Source organism: Thalia democratica, chromosome 2 (assembly GCF_965202585.1).
Source record: "Thalia democratica chromosome 2, ktThaDemo2.hap1.1, whole genome shotgun sequence".
In the NCBI taxonomy this organism is placed as follows: Eukaryota; Metazoa; Chordata; class Thaliacea; order Salpida; family Salpidae; genus Thalia; species Thalia democratica.
The window spans coordinates 20,540,780-20,567,226 of NC_139166.1; the positions used below are offsets into that span (position 1 = coordinate 20,540,780).

The 26,447-nt window shown below is 27.3% G+C and overlaps 2 protein-coding genes across 2 annotated transcripts; both read left to right on the forward strand.

Moving 5' to 3' along the window:
* Positions 1–2,017: 2,017 nt before the first annotated feature.
* Positions 2,018–3,460, forward strand: LOC145849900 (pleckstrin homology domain-containing family B member 2-like). Its single transcript, XM_082955004.1, has one exon. It carries the CDS (start codon positions 2,037–2,039, stop codon positions 2,667–2,669), a length of 633 nt encoding a protein of 210 aa, XP_082811130.1. The 5' UTR covers positions 2,018–2,036; the 3' UTR covers positions 2,670–3,460.
* Positions 3,461–3,552: 92 nt separating this feature from the next.
* Positions 3,553–26,067, forward strand: LOC145850012 (protein Dr1-like). Its single transcript, XM_082955149.1, has 4 exons — positions 3,553–3,653; positions 11,983–12,118; positions 20,099–20,262; positions 25,560–26,067. Exons 1-4 carry the CDS (start codon positions 3,582–3,584, stop codon positions 25,671–25,673), a joined length of 486 nt encoding a protein of 161 aa, XP_082811275.1. The 5' UTR covers positions 3,553–3,581; the 3' UTR covers positions 25,674–26,067.
* The last annotated feature ends 380 nt before the right edge of the window (positions 26,068–26,447 follow it).

Genomic DNA, 26,447 nt, shown 5'->3' on the forward strand with positions numbered 1-26,447 from the left:
GTGTTGGTTTAGATATTATTTACTTAATTAGGTCATTCAATATTTTTCAAAGAAACAAAAATAAATGGAAGAATTTTATTTTCAGTAATATAAAGTATTTACTTATTGGCATTACAACTATTCAAAACAAGCCAATAGTTTAAAGATTTTCTTAAAGACTTTAAATTAATTTAAATCAGTTATAAAATATATTTATAGCCTTTTAAAATCATAAAGATTTCTTAAAACCAAAAATTATTATAGTTACTTATATCTAGTTTAATTCAATAGTTATAATAATCTGATATGCAACATATATATCAGTTTAATTATAGCTTTAATGTACTTAAAATATATACTTTAATTTAAGTTTGTAATATATAAAGTTTTTAGTTTTGATCTTTTTTCATAGTTTTTAATTAAAAGTTTTGTTTTTATTTTGTATGGTCCCAAGCAAGCAATTATTGATCTTTACCAAACACTTACTGAAACTTTTATTTTTTCTTCAAACATTTATTATTTACAGCTTAAAATAAATATATACTTATAAGTAAGAAGGATAGTTCAAAATATTTAAACTGCTTACCGTCATTCATACTAACATGATCTTTCTGTTATAAAAATTTCCTGAATACTTTGTTTTGTTTTTAAAAAGTTGTATATCTTGTTATCTTCAAAAAAGACAAAAATAAATCAAAATAAGTAAAAGTTTTAAAATAAGTTTTGTTTATAATATCTTCAACTTCTGTTATACTTTTAGTTTGTAGGAAAATAGTTTAGATGAAAGACTCTTATTAGTGGATAATAGTCTTAAATGTGTCATTATTACATTTTTGTCAATCATCAGATTAGCTGATGTACCAGACTCTTTTAAAAAAGGTGTAAGAATTTTGTTTACTTGTATTAATTCTAAAAACAATGACATTTAGTTAAATATAGTTTTAAATTCATGTAAAAAAATAAACAATCCTTAGATTAAGGGTGTTTCTTTTTTCTTCAAAATAAAATTTAATTTAAATGGTTTTAAACATATTTGATATACATGATGCTGTGGTTATTTGAAATTTTAAAGTATTGTCATGAATAAATGTAATATATATATATATATACATATATATAATTTTGCATTGTTCAAAATGTGTTAACAAACTAGAATACTGTATTTAATTGTATTTATAACTGGTTACTTTATGGTTACTGTTACTTGTATCATTTTAAAATATAAGCATATTGCAACATTGGTATATGTTAATTAACTTTGTTTTTTAATAATACATTTGAATTTCAAAATTTAAGGTTAAGTTTGCTATTCAATCTATTTTCTGCCAAAAAAGTCTTGAAAGTAAGATTTTTTTGGTTTAGTGTAACGTTTCTAGCCAAATTAAAAGTTTTAAACTAGTTAGGTCTCTTTTGCTGAGCTAGATTGTTAGTAAATAATATATTTTCAAATTTTAAATACAAACAAATTTAGCTTGTAGGGTGATTTCAAGTTACAACACAATGCTTATTTCTGAAGGTAATATGGTGTACTTGCGCTTTAATATTACAACTTATTTAAGGTTTTACTTTAAAATTCTTTGCAGTTTTTGTACAAACTACAAAACTTAGGGTATATTTAATTAAAGTAAAAAGTTTTAGATTATAAAAAATTCTAATCAGTCAAAAACTACAAAGCAGACTGCAGGCTAAAATTATTAGAAAGCATAGTTTGTTTAAATAAATGTGTTTTCAATGTACAAATGAATATAAACTGTGAGTAATGTTTAGTTATAATGTGTAGTTATTTTATCCAAACATTTATCAATTTTAGTACTACATTAACAATTAAACAATTTTGGTTTGCTTTTGCTGAAAAACTGCTTTTTTATGTAAAATCAACAGGCTGTCAATATTTTAAGAAACAGAAAGTCAGAAGTTCTGAAAAGTTTTTTTAAGCAGGACATTGTGTTTTGTTTATTATTTTACTTTTGAATTTATTTTCACATAATTTTTATACTACATTAATTTACCCTTACATAAACTTTTTAGATATTTTTAATTCATTTTTACTGCAAAACATGAGCTCGCAAGAAGTAAAAGTTGGATGGCTGCTCAGAAAAACTTCAGTGTTGAAAAGATGGAAGAGAAACTACTTCAAGCTGTACAACGACGGCAACATAATCTACTTCAAGGACAGCAACCTGGACGAAAGGAAGGGAAACTTCAACATCACCAGAAACTGCAAGAAGCTCACCACTGCCCTGGAATGCGAGGTTGACCCTCCTGAAAACTGTGCCTACGGCTGCCTCCTGAAGCTGGAAGGAGTGGATGGCAGCAACCTGGTTCTGTGTGGTGGCAGTGTGGACGAAACACTGAGCTGGAAGCTCATGATTGAGCAGTTTGTGAGCAGCAACCCTGGAAGTAAAAACCAAAACCTGCCGGTATGCGTCCCCTACAAAAGGGGATACACCTGTAATAATGGGCAGGGGTACAGGGTGCGTAGCAATGTCTACTACTACCCTAACTACGGCCCAGTGCAGGTTTCTTATGATGCTTGGGGCAGGCCTTACTACCACCACCCGCAGAACCAGGTCATAACCGTCATTGAGCAGGAGGACCCTTACTACTACAGGAACGGTGACATGGTGTATGGTCTGGCTGCAGGGGCAATGCTGGGTTGGGCCCTTTGGACCCCTTTCCTTTTCTTCTGAGCTCCTTAGCGGTTTTTTTTTTGCAGTTACTTATTTTCTGTGAACCAAAATGAAGCTTTAGCAATAACAGTGTTTTTTTTTTATTTTTTATCTGGACATAAAAAATTTATTAGTAACTGTAGTAATGTTTGCAGCTTATTATTTGGTTAATTTATAATTTTTTTTTTAAAGTTTAATTAGTGTTTTAATGACACCTTTCAGGCTATAATTATCTTAAAGTTTACAGTTTAAAAACAAACTTTATTTGAACCTTTCTTTTGACAGTTTTAATTGACATCTGCTCTCTAAATAATAATGCATTATGTTATCAAGAACTTTAAGTTTGTTCATGTAGTTATAAGTTTAAATATTATTGCTGCCGATCTGTATAGCCATTCATGTTATAATTATAATAAGCTTTTATTTAAGATTTTTTTTTTTGATATTTTAAATTTTAAGGTAGTTTTTTTTACAATAAAACAAACAGTTTAGATAGATAATTAGCATTTTATTTAATTATAGTATTTTTTAAATCAATTTTATAATCAATAAGTTTATTGATTAATAAATAAGCTTTATTTTTAATTGTTTGTATTAGTAGTAAACGCATGACACCCATGACTGAAACAAATTTTAGAATAAGCTAAGTTTGAAAAGGCTATACAAGCAAGTGACATTTAGTTCAACCTTTTTAGTTTGAAAACTCATTTGCTCATTTTATAAGATTGTTGTGCTATGTTTTCATGCAAAAGAAGAAGTTATAATTATGTGTATGAATAAACTATTCAAATTAGCTTCTGGATGTCAATATCAAAAACATTCCTTAAGAAAAGTACTAGACAGTGTAACTATCATAACTACTTTCTGCCTTTTCGTGAATGCGTGCATTTAATATTTCGTTTTCAGATTATTTAAAACTTAAACACATAAAAAATGGCTGAAGAAGAAGACTTGAACTTGCCAAAAGCAGCTGTTAACAAACTTATCAAAGAAACTCTGCCCGATGTTAGTTTTAAAATACATTATTTTTGTATTATAAATTGTACATTTGACTGTTAAGTCTTCATTTAAAGTCATGTATAAGTTTTAACTTTACTTTTAATTGAAGTTAAGCTTCTTTTGATGATTTAAAGTAAAGAACTGTTTGAATTAAATTACATTAAAGTTTTTTTTCTTCTATGGATTATAATTTGAATACTTACTAATTAAATTGTTACTCATGTATATGCAATAGTGAAATTTACATGTTATTTCAACTATGTAATCAAGTCGTAAGCATTGTTTTTTATAATCACGAGTTTTTATTTACTTTGCATTAAAATAACAAAGTTTTTTATGTACTTTAGCGGTTAAACAAAAGGTTCAACGCAATATTCTATTTATGTTTTTATTTGTAACTTAAATATTTCTGTCATATTACATAAAATGTACTTTTAATTTACTTATCACAGCATAAAATAGCCTGATTTTTTGTAGAAAATTATTAATATAATTAACACAATCCATAAGGTTTATGTACTATTGTGAAAATGAATATTATTTTTAACTTAAATAAAGTTGTTCCTACACAATGATTAATAACAATCATTAACTTTTTTTTTTACCAAAATTTTAATTTTGTTTTATAATTATTTTGAATTTATTGAGCATCTATTATATAAACCAGCATGCTAAACTAAGTTATTTCAATTTACTTCAAAAAATGTTGTGAGTTCTTCATGTATATTAGTAAAGTGTGTTTTTAGGTATTGCTTTTCATAGTACCATTATGAATGTCTAGTTTGCACACTAATAAACTAAAATTTATATTTTGAAACTTGAAAATTGAAAACACCTTTCATTATTTTTTCATTGTTTTGTCATTACTTTTTAGTTTTGTTCTTGGATTTTGAAATATGTGTATTTTTAATGTTTAGTTAATTAAATGTTTTATTCTTAAGTAGTATTTGTGTAAGTAACATTTAGTATTTTAGATTTAGAATTTTTTTTATTAGTACTCAATGTTTTTATTGATAGTTTAATTATTTAAAATAAATTTTTTAATTTATTTATTTACAAGGCAACAATGTTTCTCCCCTAAATTAACTTTGTCTCCAATTATTTAAATTGTCGAGACCTGTTGTGCCTAAGGAATAATCCTTGCATATATTATTTAAAATAAGAATGTTTATTTAGCTAAAAGCTAAAAAGCTACTTGTAAAAAAATAAGTTTTAATAATCTTATTTGAATCTTAACTTTAATCTACAAATTACAGTTTTATAAATTATTTGGTATTTTTTAGAACTAACTTTAATAACGCCAATTTATTGAATTTTAATTTTGTTTGTAACACTTTAAATTACTAGAAATCAATTAAATTCTTATTTTTCTAAATTAAACACTTCATTAACTCAATTGTTCAATTATTCCTGTTGTTGCTTAATTAAATAACTAAGTAGTAAAACTGCTATTGCAAACAATTAGACTTTATAAATTACAACTTCAAACTAGCAAAATTTTAATTCAACTCAATATTTTATGTAATTTTTCGGTCTATTAAGTTTTATGGTATTTTTACTTAAAAGAATTTTTGAAATCAAATTTATTTCCTTTTATCAACAACTAAATCTAAAAAAAAAAGATACAAACTTTTTAATAACTAATAATATTTCTGTAAAGTTACAAAGAGTACTTATAACTAAATTTAAACAAAATAACATACAGTCTGTTTATATTGAAACACATTGTTTGCACAAATCATTTACCTCGCAGGCGTCAAGTTTGGCTGTGAGGGCCGCAGTTTGCCGACCGCTGTACTTTTAGTTCAACTAGGCGCCAAGTAAAATTATATATATATATATATTAAAGGTTTTATACAAAGTTCTGATCGATAGTGCTCGACAAATCAAATTGGAGCTTAATATTTATTTAATTATATAAAAACTATAATTTAAACAGCTGTTTCACACATTGAAATGTAAAATTTCATGTGATCGTCAGTAAGTTACAGTTTATTATAATAGTGAACAGAAATTTCGATTTTAGAATTTTTTATAATAATTATGACGTAGTAATGGTACAGTTTATTGTACGATTAGTTGAATTTGAAATACGCTGTGAAAGTTATTCTATGCTTTTTAGGAAAGTTTAAAAAGGTTATTTTGGAAAAATGTTTTAAGCTATTAGAAAAAAATTTTAGGCTGTTGGGAAAAATGTTATAAAATGCTATAAAATACTCGTGTTTGCTGCTTCGATTTTATTTTGTTTTAATATTTAGTTGGTTTTAATTTTGTTAAAAAGTATTTTTGATAATGGATGCATATGTTTTGTCTTTCGCTTTTCTTGTTTAGTGTTACGTTCTTATCTGACTTTTCGATTTCTATTTTTTCTAAGTTACAAAGTTTGCAGCCGAATTTAGTATTGAATTTTAATTTTGTCCTGTTTAATATTTCCCATTTAATTTTGTAGTCTGTATTGTTATCTTTTAAGTTCCATATGTAATTCGCTAGTTCTGTTGTATGTCTTTTGTTAATATTGTTGAATGATGATTTGTGGTTTCTGTATCTTTGTTTAAAGGTATTTCCTGTCGACCCTATATACTGCTTTGTTGTTTTATTTGATGTTACTGTTGCTTTATAAATTATATTTGACACTAGGCATTCGTTATTTAAAGGGCAAGGTTCTTTACGGCAATTACAAAGTTTATCTTTTATGGTGCTTTTATCGTCTATATTGCTTTTGTTTAATATTTTGTTGTTGTGAGCTATTATTTTACTTCTGAAATTATTTGTGCAACTGTAAAATATTTTGATTGTGTTTCGGTTGAATATTTTATGGAATGGGTGGTTTTCGTCAAATGATGTAGTAATCAGGTTTAAGAATTGTTTGCCTATTTTTGAACTTATATTTAGACTGAATGGTGGGTTGAAATATATTATGTCTCTTTTTCTTTGTTTTTTATTTCTTTCTGGTAAAGTGGTCTTATCGTATTTTAAGGTGTTTTTATAATTGGCCGAATTTAATGCTTTTTGGTATTCATTTTTTACATTGTTGAAGGATTCTTCGTTATTAGATAGTTTTATTAGTCTTCTGTTTATTGTTTCGGGTAGTTGTTTTAGTATTTGTCGGGGGTGGTTGGAGTTGTAGTTTACGTATAAAATTCAGACCAACTATTTAATGTAAGTATGGGATCATTTAACGGGGCAGAAATCTGCGATTTAATAGGGTTATTTTTACTAAATGAAATCAAAAAAAGTAAGATTTTTATAGATAATGAATTCGGATTATATAGAGATGACGGGCTAGGGATAATAAGAAGCAAATCACCGAGATCAGCTGAAAACACCGCTAAATATTTAAATAAATTATTCAAACAAAACGGCTTTAAAATAACAATAGAATCCGGATTATTCCAAACTGACTTCTTAGATGTATCTTTCAACATATTAAACTCAAGTTACCAACCATACAACAAACCAAACTCACCAATTTTATACGTAAACTACAACTCCAACCACCCCCGACAAATACTAAAACAACTACCCGAAACAATAAACAGAAGACTAATAAAACTATCTAATAACGAAGAATCCTTCAACAATGTAAAAAATGAATACCAAAAAGCATTAAATTCGGCCAATTATAAAAACACCTTAAAATACGATAAGACCACTTTATATATTATAAGAGACATAATATATTTCAACCCACCATTCAGTCTAAATATAAGTTCAAAAATAGGCAAACAATTCTTAAACCTGATTACTACATCATTTGACGAAAACCACCCATTCCATAAAATATTCAACCGAAACACAATCAAAATATTTTACAGTTGCACAAATAATTTCAGAAGTAAAATAATAGCTCACAACAACAAAATATTAAACAAAAGCAATATAGACGATAAAAGCACCATAAAAGATAAACTTTGTAATTGCCGTAAAGAACCTTGCCCTTTAAATAACGAATGCCTAGTGTCAAATATAATTTATAAAGCAACAGTAACATCAAATAAAACAACAAAGCAGTATATAGGGTCGACAGGAAATACCTTTAAACAAAGATACAGAAACCACAAATCATCATTCAACAATATTAACAAAAGACATACAACAGAACTAGCGAATTACATATGGAACTTAAAAGATAACAATACAGACTACAAAATTAAATGGGAAATATTAAACAGGACAAAATTAAAATTCAATACTAAATTCGGCTGCAAACTTTGTAACTTAGAAAAAATAGAAATCGAAAAACCAGATAAGAATGTAACACTAAACAAGAAAAGCGAAAGACAAAACATATGCATCCATTATCAAAAATACTTTTTTAACAAAATTAAAACCAACTAAATATTAAAACAAAATAAAATCGAAGCAGCAAACACGAGTATTTTATAGCATTTTATAACATTTTTCCCAACAGCCTAAAAATTTTTTCTAATAGCTTAAAACATTTTTCCAAAATAACCTTTTTAAACTTTCCTAAAAAGCATAGAATAACTTTCACAGCGTATTTCAAATTCAACTAATCGTACAATAAACTGTACCATTACTACGTCATAATTATTATAAAAAATTCTAAAATCGAAATTTCTGTTCACTATTATAATAAACTGTAACTTACTGACGATCACATGAAATTTTACATTTCAATGTGTGAAACAGCTGTTTAAATTATAGTTTTTATATAATTAAATAAATATATATATATATACGATGTAACACTAAAAGGCGTTGAGACTCCGTAGATCTGTTCTTAAATTTATTTGAGAGCAGCGAAACGCCGTTAGTCGGAATAAAGTTTTAACACAAGAACATATGTGGTATATATATATATATAGAAATAACATACACAAAATAAACTTTTGCTTGGTACAGCTGTTTCTGCGTTTAATACGCGTCCTCAGCCAAGTTTTATTCAATGAAAAGCAAACTTGTAAGTACAGCAATAAAATTATACAAAATTAGGTATTACGTAATAATAGATAGTTGATTTTAGACAAAATTATTAACAGAGTTTTTAGATAAATTGCTTTCTATAATGTATGCAGCCAGTTTGTAATTCGTTTCTTTTGTTTAGAGATTCAGATTTCTTAACTTTTAAAATTTCGATTTTTTCCGCATTGCACAATTTACATCCGTTTTTTAAACTGTATTTATTTTTCGTTCTTGTTAATATTTCCCACTGGATTTTAAAATTAACTTCGTTATTTTTTAGTTTCCAAATGTACTGCGACAAAGTTGTCGTATTTTTATGTTTTTCGTGTTTGAAGCTGTACTTGTGCTTTGTGTAGCGATTCTTGAACGATAGTCCAGTCGAGCCTACATAAAACTTGGTCTGGTTATCAGTTATGACTGTCGCTTTATATATAACATTTTCCAACAGACAACTTCCATTTACCGGGCATTCTTGTTTTTTGCAGTCACACTTTCGCCTCTCTTTATACTGCGTGTCTAACATCTTTCGATTGTGTGCCATTATAAGTTGTTTCATGTTTGGCATGCAGGAGTAGGACACTTTTAGTGTCTTCCTGTTAAAAACTTTACAATATGGATGGTTTTCAGTAAAGTTATTGTCCACAATCTCTAGGAAGCGCTTCCCAACCCGTGTTGCCACACTTTTGCAGAATGGAGCGTTGAAATATAAAATATTTCTTCTCCTTCTTTTCTTGTTGTTACCCTTTTCGTTTTTGTGGCTATAGGCTAACTCGTGATCGTATCCACTTTCTCTTATAGCTTCCTGGTATTGTTGGGTTGTTTCCTTTAAAAAGCTTTGACTGCTAGAAATCTTCTGGAGGCGGTTGTTCACTGCAACCGGTATGTGTTTTAACACATGCTCTGGATGGTTTGACTTGCTATTCACATAAACCGTATGCGCATTTGGTTTTCTGTACGGCTTATGGCTTTCATTTTGAAGATCTAATGTTACATCTAAGAAGTCTGTTACAAACAGATTGACTTCGATGGTGACATCAAAACCAATGTTTTTAAACACTTTTCTTAGATGTTTGACTTTTCTCTCCATATCTGGTCCCGGTAGGATGTCCACCACTGCTAAACCATCGTCACGGTATATACCAAAATTACCATCTCTAAAGATCTTTTCCTTCTTCAATTTATCTAAAATGTATAGGCCAACCAGTTCGCAAATTTCTGCGCCATGAAAGCTTCCCATTGGTACATCAAAGCTGTTCTTGTTATGCTTTTTTGACCATGGTTCACCCTCGTGGAACAGTATTGATTTACAGCAATGTCTGATTAGCTCTTTTTCATTTTCCGTGATTTTGGTTAGGCCTGCAGCAAAATTGAAGGAGTTTTCCAAAATTGTTGCTGAGATGGCAGGATAAAAGCTCACTATATCAAATTTGATAAACCTTGAAGTTGGTTTATTGCTTAAGCTATTGAACCAGTTCAATACCTCGTAAGTGTTTTTCCATTGTATTAAATTACTTTTTGATCTTATAAAATTGTTGATTCTATCTAAATTAGTTTTTGCAGGTTTGCCAATAAAAGTTTTTGCCGGATTAATTATTCTACAACTTAGTTTATTTGGGAAGTTTGGTTTATGATCTTTTAAAGTAATGTAACATTGTTGTTGAGAAAGTTTGGGAATTTTACCTTTTATTTTGTTTTTCAATACTATTTCCTTTGCTTCATTATTAATTTTTTCGATGAGACTGTTTTCCGATTTTTTGTATGTAGATGTAATGTTTTCTGTAATTAATTTCTTATATTTATCCGGACTGATTTTGTATAGGCTGTTAGATTTATCTGCAAAAACAAAAACTTTTTTGGTGGACCTTATTTCCTTTAGGTCTTTGTTAAGTTTGCGGGTAAAAGAATTTTGGTATTTTCGGAATTTTAAATTATTTATTAACTCGTAAAGGTCGTTTTCAAAATTTGTTAAAAGTTTATCCTCGGGAGCTCGTTTTTTTGTTGGAAATAAGCCGTCATAATCTGAAACTTTAGCTTCTGTGTTTTCATCCCTTAAATGGAATGCTTTCCATCTCATTTTAGTTATCAGTTTATCTACTTTTTCGTACATTTTAATTTTGAACTCTTTATTACTACTACTTATTGGTATGCTCTTTAATGAATAATTGAAGTTTGTAGGTCTTAAGTCCTGTATACTTTTAATCATCTTTAAAACTTAGAGACTCAGCTTAATTAATAAAGCGAGAAACTTCTTACTTGTTTTTTTGAAGTCTGTTGATGGTGAGAGAGGCTCTCCACTTTTCGTAGGTGCCAATTATAGAAATAACATACACAAAATAAACTTTTGCTTGGTACAGCTGTTTCTGCGTTTAATACGCTTCCTCAGCCAAGTTTTATTCAATGAAAAGCAAACTTGTAAGTACAGCAATAAAATTATACATAATTAGGTATTACGTAATAATAGATAGTTGATTTTAGACAAAATTATTAACAGAGTTTTTAGATAAATTGCTTTCTATAATGTATGCAGCCAGTTTGTAATTCGTTTCTTTTGTTTAGAGATTCAGATTTCTTAACTTTTAAAATTTCGATTTTTTCCGCATTGCACAATTTACATCCGTTTTTTAAACTGTATTTATTTTTCGTTCTTGTTAATATTTCCCACTGGATTTTAAAATTAACTTCGTTATTTTTTAGTTTCCAAATGTACTGCGACAAAGTTGTCGTATTTTTATGTTTTTCGTGTTTGAAGCTGTACTTGTGCTTTGTGTAGCGATTCTTGAACGATAGTCCAGTCGAGCCTACATAAAACTTGGTCTGGTTATCAGTTATGACTGTCGCTTTATATATAACATTTTCCAACAGGCAACTTCCATTTACCGGGCATTCTTGTTTTTTGCAGTCACACTTTCGCCTCTCTTTATACTGCGTGTCTAACATCTTTCGATTGTGTGCCATTATAAGTTGTTTCATGTTTGGCATGCAGGAGTAGGACACTTTTAGTGTCTTCCTGTTAAAAACTTTACAATATGGATGGTTTTCAGTAAAGTTGTTGTCCACAATTTCTAGGAAGCGCTTCCCAACCCGTGTTGCCACACTTTTGCAGAATGGAGCGTTGAAATATAAAATATTTCTTCTCCTTCTTTTCTTGTTGTTACCCTTTTCGTTTTTGTGACTATAGGCTAACTCGTGATCGTATCCACTTTCTCTTATAGCTTCCTGGTATTGTTGGGTTGTTTCCTTAAAAATGCTTTGACTGCTAGAAATCTTCTGGAGGCGGTTGTTCACGAATATATATATATATATATATATATGTCAAGATTACTGTTTTTTTGTCCATAATTTTATAAAGAACCTTTTAAATCATGCAAAGCAACGTATTATCCATTAATATATTTATAACCACCAACAGCTGCGGGTGTCTGTCGACTCGCGAGACATGCTGGTCAACTTCTGCAACGAGTTCATACACCTGGTGTCGTCCGAATCCAACGACGTCTGCAACAAGATGGACAAGAAAACGATCATGCCCGAGCACGTCACCGCAGGTGATTGAAATTAAAATGTTTAAACTAATTAAATTTTACTTTGTTGCAATGAAACTACCGCAGGGAAATAATATGAAATTTAGGTGTGTGAGTGTTGAAATTTGCTAAAGTTGATTGTTTTGTGATGAGATATTGCATTATATTTACTTCTCGTGCTTAGAAAGTTATTACAGGTTTTTCAAAATACAAAAGAAAACAATTTAACAATTTATAAGGGTTTAAAAGTTAGCTGTAAGGCTAGTTGAAATAAAATAAAACCTAAAATGTTGGCATATTAGTTTTTGTTTTAGTTGTTAAATTTAGTGCTTACGTTAAATTGTAGTTTTTTTTACCAAAAATATCTTTCTACATTATATTGCAATGTTGTGAAGGATAATAAAGTATACTTTTGTGCTCAAGATGTAAGTGCAAGTCATCGTAAATAGATGTTAGCCTGTCATGCCTTTAATTTGTTGCAATTATTATTTGAATTTATTTTTTAATACTACTTACTATAAAATAAAGGATTTGAAAATACTTATTATTTATTGAATATTGTATACATTAAGTAATAAGACCATGGCGGAACACATAAAAACTTACTTGAAAACTTGCGCATTCTTTTTATATAGTACTTTTCTGTACTTTTAAAGTTTCAAAAAAAAATTACAATTTAAATACCTTGAGTTTAGTTTTTAACATGATTGTGTATTTACCTTCAAGGTTTGTTCCTAAATATGTGTAGTTTGTTGTGTTTTTGTCTTTGCTAATTTAAATTAACAGCAAACCTGTTTTACATAAAAGTTAAAAAATGATTTTATTGCCTATATTTAACGAAGAGTACAAGCTTAATTTGGATAAAGTTTTGTAAGCATGTCAGTTAAAACCAAATATTATTTTTTATTTGTTTGAAATTTTGTTCACATAAAATTTAAACTTCATTCATAAAATTTTTAACTACTTCTTTATAATAAAAAGCATATTTTATTAAATTATATAATAACAGTGACTTAATTTTGGTGACTAAATTGTTTACGTGTAAAGACATTGTCATGTTATTATTTTGTAGTTTAGCATAATAAACAAATACCCAAGTACTAAAAACTTTATAACACTTTAATCTTGAATTGTGGTTTTAAGTTTTTTATTAATTTCAATTTTTTTAATTATGTATGCAATTTTTATTATAAATATTTCAAGATTGTAATAACCATCATTCAGAGTCAAATTTATCATGCTTATTGCTCAAGGTTGCCAAAAAAACTATAATTAGAGAAATTAAAAAAAAAAATCTGGAATTTTGAACAAAATCATTAAAAAAGCTGTAATTTTGAACTTTTTTTTTTCATGTTAAGTAACGAAATTTTGATTAGGTATAAAAAATTTATCATTTAGATTAGATAGAAATCTTTTGTATTTTTTTAATAGAAAACACATTTAAAGTAGCTACAGTATCACTTTAATGTTGTTATATTAGTTAACATACTCTTTTGAACTTAAGCTTAATTTTATACTAAAAATAGACCAAAAAACTTGTTTTTTAAAAACCTGCCAGAAATTCAGAAAACCTGGACAAAGTTTCCAAAATAGCTAAATTAGTAATTTCCATTACTGTAGTTTTGAGCTAAACTATTAAAACAAATAGTATACAGTGAAAAAAAATAAAACTAAAAAAGAAATGGGGTATATATACAGGGTTGCCAAAAAACCTGGAAAAACCTTGAATTTGAGCAGTTTTGAAATAAAAACCTAGAAAACCCTGGAATTTTAACAAGTTAAGTTTTAAAATTTCGATTTGAGACAAAAAATCTATCCTATAGATTAAATTTTTTTATCTTCATCAAAATTTTTTTTTATTAAAAGACACATTTAAAGTAGCTTTATGGTTTCTTTTCAATGTTTTTATACTATTTAACACAGTTTCTTACCTTAAACTTAGCTTTAAACTGAAAATAGACCCAAAAATGTGTACTTTTAAAGAGCTGGAGGAAATTTTGAAAACCTGTAGAAATTTTGCCAAAAACATTTGGCAACCCTGTATATATTTTGTAATATTGATGAGTTTTTGTGAAATTATTTCTCTTGATTATATTATCAAACTACTAATGTGTTTATTTACTTGTTTTAATATTTAACTTTGTTGTGTAATTTAGTACCAAATTTTTGTACTTAAGTTTAATAATTAGTATCTGTTTTGTTAAGCAACGTTAGATTTTATACAAAAAAATATTTATTTAAAAAAAAATACGCATTATATCAATTTAATAAACACTTATAATACAATTAACAAACAATACAAAGAAAGCATACATAATGCAATTAATAGTATTTGTAAATGCAATTTTTGTTCGGTATGATTTTTATGCGTTCTCCAACAATGACTTTAGAAGGCCTTTTGTGGCGCTATAAATATTTAATATTTGCATATCACGTGCCGTATATTGATTTTCTTCAAACAAATTATTGCCTAATACGCGCATCTAAGTGCAACAGTTTAGCTTGTATTGCCTCCTGAGCTTATTGAAAGATTCAAAGGCAACGTTTGCTTTAATGAAATGTTAATTTAAAGTTTGAAAAAAAATTAGTTCAATTTCATTACATTTAAAACGAAGTAATTTAATGCAAGTTTTTTTATACATTACTTTTTTATATGTATTAAACTGTCACAAAAAACTTAAGAGAGTACTATATACTAGTTATGTATCTAAATAAATAAAAGCAAATTATGTTTCAAGTATTACTTTTTTGCTAGCATTATTTATTTTTCCTTTTAAAAAGTTCTTTTGTTGAGCTATGTTGCAATAGTACTATAAATATGCAAGGAGGCAAAAACAACCAATAGTAGTGTACAAAGTGTACACTATGTTGTTGTATTATATGCCTAAAAGTAAATATATGTATATCTTTTTATTATATCTTTACATATTTGTTATTACTGAAGCTAACTTACCTTTGTTTTTAAACTCGTATATGAATTTTTTTGTTTACTACGGTAGTAAATTACTAACACTTTACATAAGAATTAGTACTTACTAAGTTTATACTCAAAGAATATTTTGTGTTACAATACAAAGTACTCATACAGTTAAATTACATACTTAATAGTTATATAGTAATTGAAAATATAACTCAATACTATTAAAAGTATAGGATAAAGTTTATTAAAATAAGTTTTAACCAGAATAGGTTATCTATTAGTAAAAATATAATAGTATATTTGCATGCTACTTTACAGCTTAAAATGTAGCTAAAATCTTAATAACAAAAACTAAATTTTAAATATGCTTCCTAATGCATTAGAATTATAAAGCAGATTGTCTAAATGGAATCTACCAAGACATAGTCAATGAAAAATTAAGTATAATTTAAGGAAACTCCCTAAAAAAATTAACAAAGTCTTTTAAAACAGAGCTTAAATTTGGAAAATTTTGATTGAGCTAATAGTAATGAAAAAAGGTTTAAGTTTCATTTAAACTTTACTTGATCTTTATATATACTGTGCTAAAGTATCAAGTCTGTTTGGATAAACTTTGGTTTTTTTATATTCAAATAAGTCAAATGAAACGTTTATATAAACAAACTTAATTATAGAAATACTTAATTCAAAACTAAAAGAAAAGTGTTTTCTCAAGTACTTAACTCTGTTTCAAACTAACTTAAAACCGTAAGTGGCACTTATGAATACTTAAAATTGCAAAGGGTTTGTCACTAAGTAAATTAAATTATTAGGTTTGATGTCTTTTCTTAAGCTTATAAATCATTTTATATACTTTGCACAAAAAATGTTTATTTATCAAACAAAGAACTTTTTTTTTTGTTAAAACGTATAAAAATGTTTAATAAAACTGTTCAAAAATATAGATTTAATTGTTGGCTAACAAAAGATCCTAGTGAAACAAGTTCACTGCTAATATAAATAAAAACAAATTAAACAGTAATCTTCCTTTATTGTACCAACATATGCTTCTGTGTGTTTATGAATTAAGGGCATAGGGGGGGTAAACATCCTTTTTTGGTTTTTGATCTTATTCTATATAGCTTTTACTAAGCTGCAAGATGATTTTTACAGATTTAAAAATTTCAAAATAATTTTTGAGATAAAGCCAGTCAAAGTCGGAGGTAACAACAGGTTCCTTATGGGAGGCGTAAACTAAAACGGCAAAAATAGACTATTTCACTAAAAATCTATCTTCTCCTACGTTTTTTGAGATAACTACCTCAAATTTTCAGGAAATGTTCCTTGATATATTTAGAAAATTCTGTCGGAACAGAATTTTTTTTTAATTAAAAAATAGATAAAAAATAAACAAAAAAACTGTTTTTTTTTTTAGTTTTTTTATTATAAAATTTTAATTTTTTTAAATTCTGTTCCGACAGAATTTTCTAAATATATCAAGGAACATTTCCTAAAAATTTGAGGTAGTTATCTCAAAAAACGTAGGAGGAGATAGATTTTTAGTGATTTCTAGTTATTTACCGTTTTAGTTTGCGTCTCCCATAAGGATAATATTGTTGCCTCCGATTTTGACCGGCTATATCACAAAAATTATTTTAAATTTTTAAAATCTATAAAAAGCATTTTTTAGCTTAATAAAAACTATACAAAATAAGATCAAAAACCAAAAAAGGGTGTTTACCCCCCTATGCCCTTAACAACAATCAACTGGGTTCTGTAAAAAATTGTTACTGTAATGTAAGAATAGAAGCATAGAATAAAGTAGGTGTATACAATATATTAACTATTAACCTGTAAAAATCTGTAGAAATTATTCTATTTTAATTTTAATGAAAACATGTATACACCTACTTTATTCTATGCTTCTATTCTTACATTACAGTAATTATTTTTTTTACAGAACCCAGTTGAAGTGTGTTGATTCGTTAACACACAGAAACCTATGTTGATACATGTTTAATAAAACAAACTTTATACAACATTACTATAAGAAGTTATATACGGAATACTTTTTAACTTTAAAGTTTTCAACAAGCCATAGCAATTCATAACTTTTGTAATCATACAAATATAAAGTTCAAAAATACTAATTGAGTAAAACGTACAAACAGTAATTAACATATACATAAACAGCTTGTCGCGTATGATTTTGTTAAATGGTTGAGTATTTTAAAGTAGCATGCAAAATTACCGGCACTAAGTAGGAAGCACTGTAAAAATAATCCATACTTATCCTTCTTTGGTTAGCAAGTCTTTGATTAAAGCATAAACAATATGCAAACTCTTTTCTCAGTTAAACAATATGTAAATGAACGGACGCCTTGATGAAACCTTGTAAGCTTTTAGAAGCTTAAAATAGCATTTAAGTTTTTGTTTAACAATAATCAATGTTGTTGTTTTGTCTATGGTAGGTCAATTTGCAAACTAAAGTAAATATTTTGCATAAAGATAAATACAACATAAATATTAATTATTCAAACATCTTTAGCAGAGTTTTATTTGTAAATTTTTGTTTAGTTTTAAAATCAAGTTGTAAAATATACTTAGAAGGACCTTATTATATTAGCCTACTTGTTAATATTTATAGTATATCTTAAAACGTTGTTAATATTTATATATTCTGCAGAAGTTGTAATTGATTTTAGTCTTAACAAATTAAAGTTTTTTTTTAAATTTTCTAAAAAGTACCAACATGATAATTATAACATGTTGTATTTTTTACTATGAAAAGTTGCGTTTTCTAACTTAAAGTTTTTTAATATGTATAAGTTTTAAAACTTACGAGTATTTTTAATGTTTTAAAAAGTTTTTTATTACAAAAATGACATTTTTAGCTATTGATAAAACTTTAAACATTAAAACTGCTAACTTGAAGTACTCGAAACAATAAAAGTTGCTTAAAATTTTACTCAGAAATATGCTAAATACGACAACTTTTTAATTAATGAGATTTCTATAAAACTCTTGTATGCAAAAACACATCATTTCACAAAGTATTGTGTATAGTTCATATCAGAGTAAGTATTTTTAAAAAGAATTAGAGCTAGTTACCAAAAATCGGTTGTTTTATGTATTTAATTTTTAGAAAAATAAAAAAAAAGTTTTTGAAATGGTAAGTAAGGAAAAGCGCTTAAATGTCACCATTGTAGGTAAATAACGTTTTCTATGACCTTTTAAATATCAAATGTGTATTTCTCCCTGCAGGCTAAATATGTTCGTTAATTTGTAATAATATGTGAAAAATAACTTTAATTGACAGGTCAATGACGCTGCATGTCTATTTTTAGAAACTTCAATTTTTATTGTAAAACAGATTACTTTTTTCAAGTTTTGTGAATACATTTATTACTTTTTAAATAAAATATAAATACAAAATTAGACCATGTCTAATTTTATTATGTTTTGAGTTCTATTTTTTAAGTGTATGCTAAAGTTATAAAATTGATTATAAGCTTGGTACATTGCTTTCGTTTATACGGAATTTTTTATTTGATTTTTAGATTACAGAGATGAAATTAATATTACAAGCAAGTGATAATTTTTAGTCTTCATGAATAATATTTATACTGTTGAAGATGAATTATAGGTTTTAAATATGACTAAAAAATAATAAAAATCACTTGCTGCCTTTTTAAAGTTTGTCAGGTCTTTGTAACTTCGTGTTTTCAAATTAAACAAGTCAATAAAAAATATAGGTGAGCATAAAGTTTAAAATAAAATTTTATTTTTTGTTACCCCAAGAACAAATTTTCACCGTTTGTTTTTTTTTGAAGTCAATTAACTGACAAAAGTTTTAATTAAAGCTGTAAGCAACGATATGTTCACTGAATACACAACAATTTTTTTTTATCCATCAAATATTTCATTAAATAAAGTTTTATTAGTTTTTTGTTTTTTCTGTTGTGAGTCTTTGCAATTTATCTTAATTCCTTACGCTCTTGATAGGCGGACAGATAATTTTTTAAAATATCTATCTTTAAACCATTTGTCGAGAATATTTTTAAATAAAATCCTTAAAATAATAATATTTAGGTAAAATTGTAATTTTACCATCCTTTATCAAAATATTTATTTGTAAATAAGATAATAAAAAACCTTGGATAAGAAATAAGTATAATTCTTGTGGACTATCAACAGTAACCTACTTAAAAGATGTTTATCATGATTTTGTTAGTTTTCGTCATAACTTGTGTAAACTCATCGACTTTTTTAAGTCATTTTGTTCGGGAATATTTGAACAAATGACAAACATATCCGATTCAATTCATCATTTGAAATACTCGCTGCAGTTCTGAAATCCTCGGATAGTGTATGAATTCGTTTCAGCAATTATTTTTTCAAGGTTTTTAGTTTTGATTTCGCATTGTACGACCATGAAACAGCACGAAATGTGCGCGTTCATTCGAATATCAATAGAAACATAAATAATAATTTCAACATGCATTTGAAACACCCCGCCACTTTTACAACAGTTTAAAAACAACTGGTTATGTTATGTATGTACTTACAATCGAATAGTTTGGTATATAAAAAAATATATAAAGATACTTGTTATGTGTTCAACCGATCGTGGAAACAAATGTGTGCTAAGGTAGTATGCCTAAATTTAATCCGTTTTAATTTGAAAACCAATGTACGGTATGCTAAAAGTTTTTTTTTATGTTACTATATTTTAACTACAAAAATTTAATTTATATATATATATATATATATATATATATATATATATATATATATATATGTATAAATATTATTTCGCAGCATACGTTCTTCAATGTAGATATTACTAATTAAAACAGCAAGTGGGATGTTAAAATTACTCTCCTTTCTTACAGTTTTAATATTTTTACTTTAATATTTCTTACAATCTAGCCGCGGCGCCATTTTTCGTTCTTTCGGCCCTTTTTTTCCCAATTTTTTTTTTCATTATTTTTTTATCAATATTCGAACAGCAATAAAGCAACTGGGATATTAAGAATTGTTTTTTTTTTGTTTATCAACAAACAGCAAAGTTTTTTATTATTTATTAATTCTGATCAAAACAGCGCTGAAGGAGCTGGGGTACGGCCAGTACGTTGCGGAGTGCGAGGAGGTGGCGCACGAGTGCAAGAAGCAGCAGATGAGGAAGAGGAAGGGGAGCAGCAAGCTGGAGAACCTCGGCATCCCCAAGGAGGAGCTCAAGCTCAAACAGCAGATGCTCTTTCAGCAGGTTTGCTGTTGTATAAGTTAATTTGTAACACGCGAGCGCGTTGATGGCAATGTTTGTTTACACAGGGTTGCCACTTTACTTGGAAACCTGAAATTTGACAACTTAGACAAAAAAAAACCTGGAATTTTCACATGTCCCTAAACTTAACTTTAAACTAAAAATAGACCCAAAAATGTGTACTTTCAAAAAGATGGAAGAAATTTTGAAAACCTGGAAAATTTTTTGAAAAAACAATTGGAAACTCTGTTAACAGTGTTCGTTATCAAGCAGTAGACGCAATTTCAGCGGGTTTTTATAACATGTGTTAACTTTTATTAGATACAATTCTGCCTCAGCAGGTTTGCTTTGATGTTGTATAAAAAAACATAAGCGCGCGAATGTTGATAATTTTTATTTGATGCAATGCTGTTTCAGCAGGTTCTTTTTTTTTTCTTTTTAACAGTAAAACAGGGCTGGCTAAAGGTCAGGAAAAACTAAAAAAAATCGACAAAAGTCAAGAAAAAATTAGGGTTTTTGAAAAAAAGTCAGCAAATTTGACAATATTTTAAAAAAGTTCAGATTTTGTCAGTTTTAATTTACAAGTTTTTTTATTTTCAAAAGCCTTTAAATGGTAAAAAATTTATTAAAAATTCTTTAACGTCAGACTAAAATTGCAAAATTTTCCTATAAATTTACAAAATTATTTGATTTACAATGCCTTTATCTGGTATAATTTAATAAATATCCTTTATATAACTACAAAATTTTTCTATTAACATATTGAACAACTACCCTACTTGAACAAGCACTTTTTGTAAGCTTTGTAGTATTGATGATCTGTAGCAAGGACACTTCCATGATGAAACTGTGATTTATTTTTTGTTTGAGTAAATAATTGTGGCAGCAAAGTTTGAGGTAAAAATAAATGAGTACAAAAAGAAAAGAAATGAAGCCCACAAATTGTGGCTAGATTTGGAGAAAAGATTCTCTTCGACAAGTGTAGGGGCAGCAGATGAGAACGATTTCAATAAAATGAGGCAAACGGTTTCAACTGCCAAGAAAATGAAGCGGAATGCAGACCAGATGAAGGAAACCATATCTCCATTAGATGAAAAGGTTGAAGTGCTAATAAAGAAACGGAAAAATGAGTTTTAGTACATAGAATAAAAAAATCAGTGTTTGATTAAGTTCTTTAATCGTTTAAGTTTTTAACTGTAAAAGTTCGTTATTGTTTTAAGGTTTTAATTGTGAAAGTTCGTTATTAATTTAAAGTTTTAATTGTAAAAAATCCTTATATGTAGTTTCGTTTATTTAGATACATGTATATTAGAAAATGCTAAAAAAATTGTGTCTTTATTCAGACAAGCTGTGTTTATAAGGCAATACAAGTAAATTGCTGATAGACCTGTTTATTGTAAATACATCAATCATACACAGATGGTTCAAGTGATGTGCAGGAAGTTTGATGATTGAATTCAGAAAAAAAACTGTTGTTTTAACCTGTATTGAAATTAGATTGAAAGCTTTATATAGCAGGGTTGCCACTCGGTCAGGAAATCAGGAAAAGTCAGGAAAAATTAAAAAAAATGACAAAAGTCAGGAAAAAATGGGGGGTTTTGAAAAAAAGTCAGAAAATTTGATAAAATTTAAAAAAAAATGTCAGATTTTGTCAGTTTAAATTTACAAAATTCCTTGTTTTCCAAAGCCTTCAAATGGTAAAAATTAATTGAAAATCCTTTAAAGTCGGAAAAAAATTCCAGAATTTTCTTATAAATTTACAAAAATATTTAGTTTTATTTCCAATGCCTTCATCTGGTATAAATTAGTAAAATATCCTTTACAAAACTGCAAAAATTTTCTATTAACATATTGAACAAGTGCCCTACTTGAACAAGCAGATTTTGTAAGCTTTTTAGTATTGATGATCTGTAGCAAGGACACTTCCATAGTGAAACTGTGATATATAAACAAAAGTTTATCTAGCATAATTTTAGAATCAAAGTGTTTTTTGTTTTAAGTAAATAATTGAGTTCTTTATAACTAAGCAGTTAGTTTAGTATTTTATGTAACAAGTTAATGTGTATACTAAAGCGGAATGCAGACCAGATGAAGGAAACCATATCTTCATTAGATGAAGAGGTTGAAGTGCTAATAAAAAAACGGAGAAAATAAATTATAGTACATATATTTGAAAAAACAGTATTTGATTTAGTTCTTAATTGTTTAGATGTTTTAACTGTAAAAGTTCGTTATTGTTTTAAGGTTTGAGTTGTGAAAGTTCCTTATTGATTTAAGGTTTTAATTGTAAAAAATCCTTATACGTCGTTTGTTTATCTAGATACATTTATGCTAGGAAATGCTAAAAAATTGTGTCTTTTTTCAGACAAGCTGTGTTTATAAGGTGATAATACAAGTATTTTGCTGATAGAGCTGTCTATTACAAACATCAATCATACACAGATGGTTTAAGTGTTGTACTGGAAGTTTGATGATGAATTCAGCAAAAAACTGTTGTTTTTAACCTGCATTAAAATTAGATTGAAAGCTTTATATAGTTTAAAGTGTTAGCTAATGTATTTTAGAATAAGTTTAAATTAAGAGTTTGATTTAGAAAAGTCAGGATAATCTTAGTAAAAAGTCAGGAAAAATCAGAAAAATTTTCTCAGCTTGATTTACCGTGGTAAAATTATGAGTTTGGAACGAAAGTGTTGATATTTAAGTGTGTCAATCAATCAGTTGTTAGCAGAATGTCAGCTCTAAGTATCCACGGGTTCTGTTTAAAAAAATCATGGACAATATACGAAATTTTATGTCCATACAAGATGTTTAGTTATTAACATCTTTTAACACTTTGAAGAAGCATGTTTTTTTAATTTCATTACAAGCATACAAAGGCGTCAAATGTTTTTTTTTGATGATTTTTACTTGAAGCATCAAATTTGTTCAGTTTTCATGTGGAACATATTTAAATTGTAAAAAAGAAATTCTCTAGCTTTAAATAAATAGTTGAACATATTTTTTAAATGAGTTTATTAATTGAAATGTGTTATTTAAAAATTAGAATTTGAAGATTTTTTGAAGCAACAAATGATATTTTGTCAAGTTTGTTACAAAATTACTTAGCGTCCACAACGATAAATTTTAAAAAACCGTAACAGTTTTGTTTGAAACAATTTAAATTTTAGGCTGATGTCACAATTAGTTAGTTGAAATTGTTTACATCAAGTGTTTTTTGAAGTTTTTAATTAAGTTGTTTTAAATTTACTTCAGCTTAGTATATACCTAAAATACTGTTAAACATTTTCAAGGGTTTTTTAACTAATTTAAAAATTATAGTCTTTAAAATTATTCAAATATTGCTTTTCATGTGGCTAGTTTAAAGTTTTGTATTACTATCTATATGGCTTTACCTTTTAATATGGATCATCATAAATATTGACCTAGTATGTAGATAATTTGTTTATTGTTTAAAAATATATATAATTTAATAGTTTTAATGTATAAAATTGTTCATTTTTCATAAGCTAATAACAATAGACCCATCGTATATAATCAGCTGTAACTACACTTTAACTGTAAGTTTTTTATTTTAGCCAGCAAATAAATTCTAATTTAATATTTTATTTTAGATTTTTTTTTGTAGAGTTTGATATTTCATGGTAGTCAAAAAAAAATAATTTAAAATGTGTTCATCAAAAAAAAAAACAGTACTTACAAGGTTATTTTTAATATTGTTTGTTAAAAAGCTTTGTTTTATAATCCGTTAGTTGAATATGCTTGTATAATTGCATTTCAAACGTGTTTTGTGTAAAACCACAATTTAGCCGGTAGCATTATACACATGCGGTTATGAATTGGTAATTAACACTTTGATTTTTGAATGAACACCTCAAAAAGCCTCCTTTTTATACTGTTCGTACTTTGTTTTCAAAAATTTCGGTGGCCAACTAATGTTGACGTTTTATAAAGTACCCTTTATATTATTAAAACTCTTTATACGTTTGCAACTGTTACAAATGCACCTTGTATTATCTATATAGACTAAGACGAAATATTCCTTCTTAAACTTTTGGTTTTAAATACATTTATAGATGAAGTAAAATAGTTTTCTGAAAAATGTTTTTTATAATCTAATTTTCTTTTCCATGCAAGTAAATTTTAACTGGGAAAAAAATAATGTTAAATTTATACTAAGTATTGAAATATATGGTTATTTTATAATATTTGTCGCTATTACTGCTATTTAAATCTTGTTGATAAGCTTCCTTCCTTAAACTTCAAATTTCAATCTTATGTTACAAATAAACAATTCTCCTGGAAATTTATTAGCTGAAGCTGTCTTTTAATATTAAGCCAGATGTCAACTAAAACCCAAGTCTTATGGCATGAAATGACGTTTAAGGACGGCTATAAACTAACTTTTATTTACTATTAATAAAACTTAAATTAATTGATTACAATACTTACGCTTAGTTACAATAAACAAAAATATAGGCCAAAGTCTGCAGAGCAGAAGCCCAGACTTTCGTATGCTGTGAGACAAGCTCAAGTTTAACTAAGGGTTGATCATGCCAATTCGATCATCCGACCTTTGTTTCGTCCTAATAAGGACCGGTCTCAGTCTACCGAAGCTTGTGGTCTGATGATCGAATTGGCATGATCAACCCTTAGTTACAATAATGTATTATTATTAGTAACAGGGTTGCCACTTTACCTGGGAAAACCTGGAATTCGACAATTTAGGCAAAATTAACCTGGAAAAACCTAGAATTTGAGAAATTTTGAAAAAAAAACTAGAAAAACCTGGAATTTTGATCAAAATCCTGGAAAAAGCTGGAATTTTCAATAATTTTAACATTATCAGTAGTAAAATTTCAATTTGACACAATAAATCTATCATATAATTAAGATTTTTTTGTCATCATCAAAAAATTTTCGATTATTAAACACATTTAAAGTAGCTTTACGGTATCTTTTCAATGTTTTTATACTATTTAACACAGTTTCTTATATAGAAATTAGCTTAAAACTAAAAATAGACCCAAAAATGTGTACTTTTAAAAACCTGGAAAAAATTTGGAAAAAACGAGTGGCAACCCTGTAGTAATCAATAATTTAAAATGAATATGTTTGGCTGTAGTCTGGTTTTTTTAATTTTTTTAAATTTGTTTAAAAAACCATATAAAAAAACTGTCTCAATACTTTCACAAAAACAATAAAAACAGATACAAAGATCTTCCGTTTGTTATACAAACGTTTTCAATGCTTATCTAAATACAACTTTATCACCTGCAGTAGTCAATAATATCATTCCGCAGGCGAAAGACGAGTTGGAGGCGGAGATGCGGGAGGAGTTCGAAGCCCACCACCAGCACCTCCCCACATTTCCTCCGCAAGCTGGCGACGTCGAGCAGCCCCTGACCACCACCTAGCAACCCCGGTGACTTCCGAATGCTGTTTGTGACGTACGAAGGGGTCGAGCGATTTTCGGTGGGAAAGCCAAAAAATAAATGGGATTTTTTATAAAAACTTTTCTTTGCTAGTCTTTAAAATTTTAAGTTTTTTTTGTATGTTTTAAAGTGTTGTTAGTTAATTTATTTTTCCAGGCGCTTAAGGCATTTTTAATGTTAAGAAAATAGCACATATTTGAAATTTATCCTATAAATAGTAAGATTTTTTTTGATGCTAAAAAAGCAAATCTCTTAAATTTTTGCTGGAATCTAAATAAAGCTTTTGATAAAATTACTGTTGAGTTTTGTTAGTTTTGCATTTCGTTGTTAAATTTGAAAATCCATGTTTAATTTGCACTAAATAAATTTTAGATTCAGTGTATTTTAGGTGTTTTATTTGTTTACCGCGGTTAAATAAACAATTGTTTTTTAAATATTGTTTACATCAAATGAGTTTCTAGATTTTGCAAATAATTTAAAATTAATATATCTATGTTTATCCTAAGTCTTAAAATTTTTTAAAGCTCAAAGTTTCTATTATAGTTAATAATTTTTGATTGGTAATTAGATAATAAAATAATTAATTTTTATTTAAATATTTTAAAAATAACTTTCAACATCTTTCGTATGTTTGTTCATTTATGTTTTTTACTAAAAAGGCTAATTTAAGTATAACTTAATAATATTATAAATTAATTGGCTGCAAAAATAAATTTTATTTTGTAAATGGGATAAGCTAAACTTGATGACTTCATA

Excerpts from the sequence above, each read along its gene's own strand:
- LOC145850012 (XM_082955149.1), top strand. The coding sequence starts at position 3,582 with ATGGCTGAAGAAGAAGACTTGAACTTGCCAAAAGCAGCTGTTAACAAA. Across the intron at positions 12,119-20,098 it reads GCCCGAGCACGTCACCGCAG|CGCTGAAGGAGCTGGGGTAC; the intron begins GTGATTGAAATT and ends TGATCAAAACAG. Across the intron at positions 20,263-25,559 it reads AGCAGATGCTCTTTCAGCAG|GCGAAAGACGAGTTGGAGGC; the intron begins GTTTGCTGTTGT and ends ATCATTCCGCAG.
- LOC145849900 (XM_082955004.1), top strand. The coding sequence starts at position 2,037 with ATGAGCTCGCAAGAAGTAAAAGTTGGATGGCTGCTCAGAAAAACTTCA.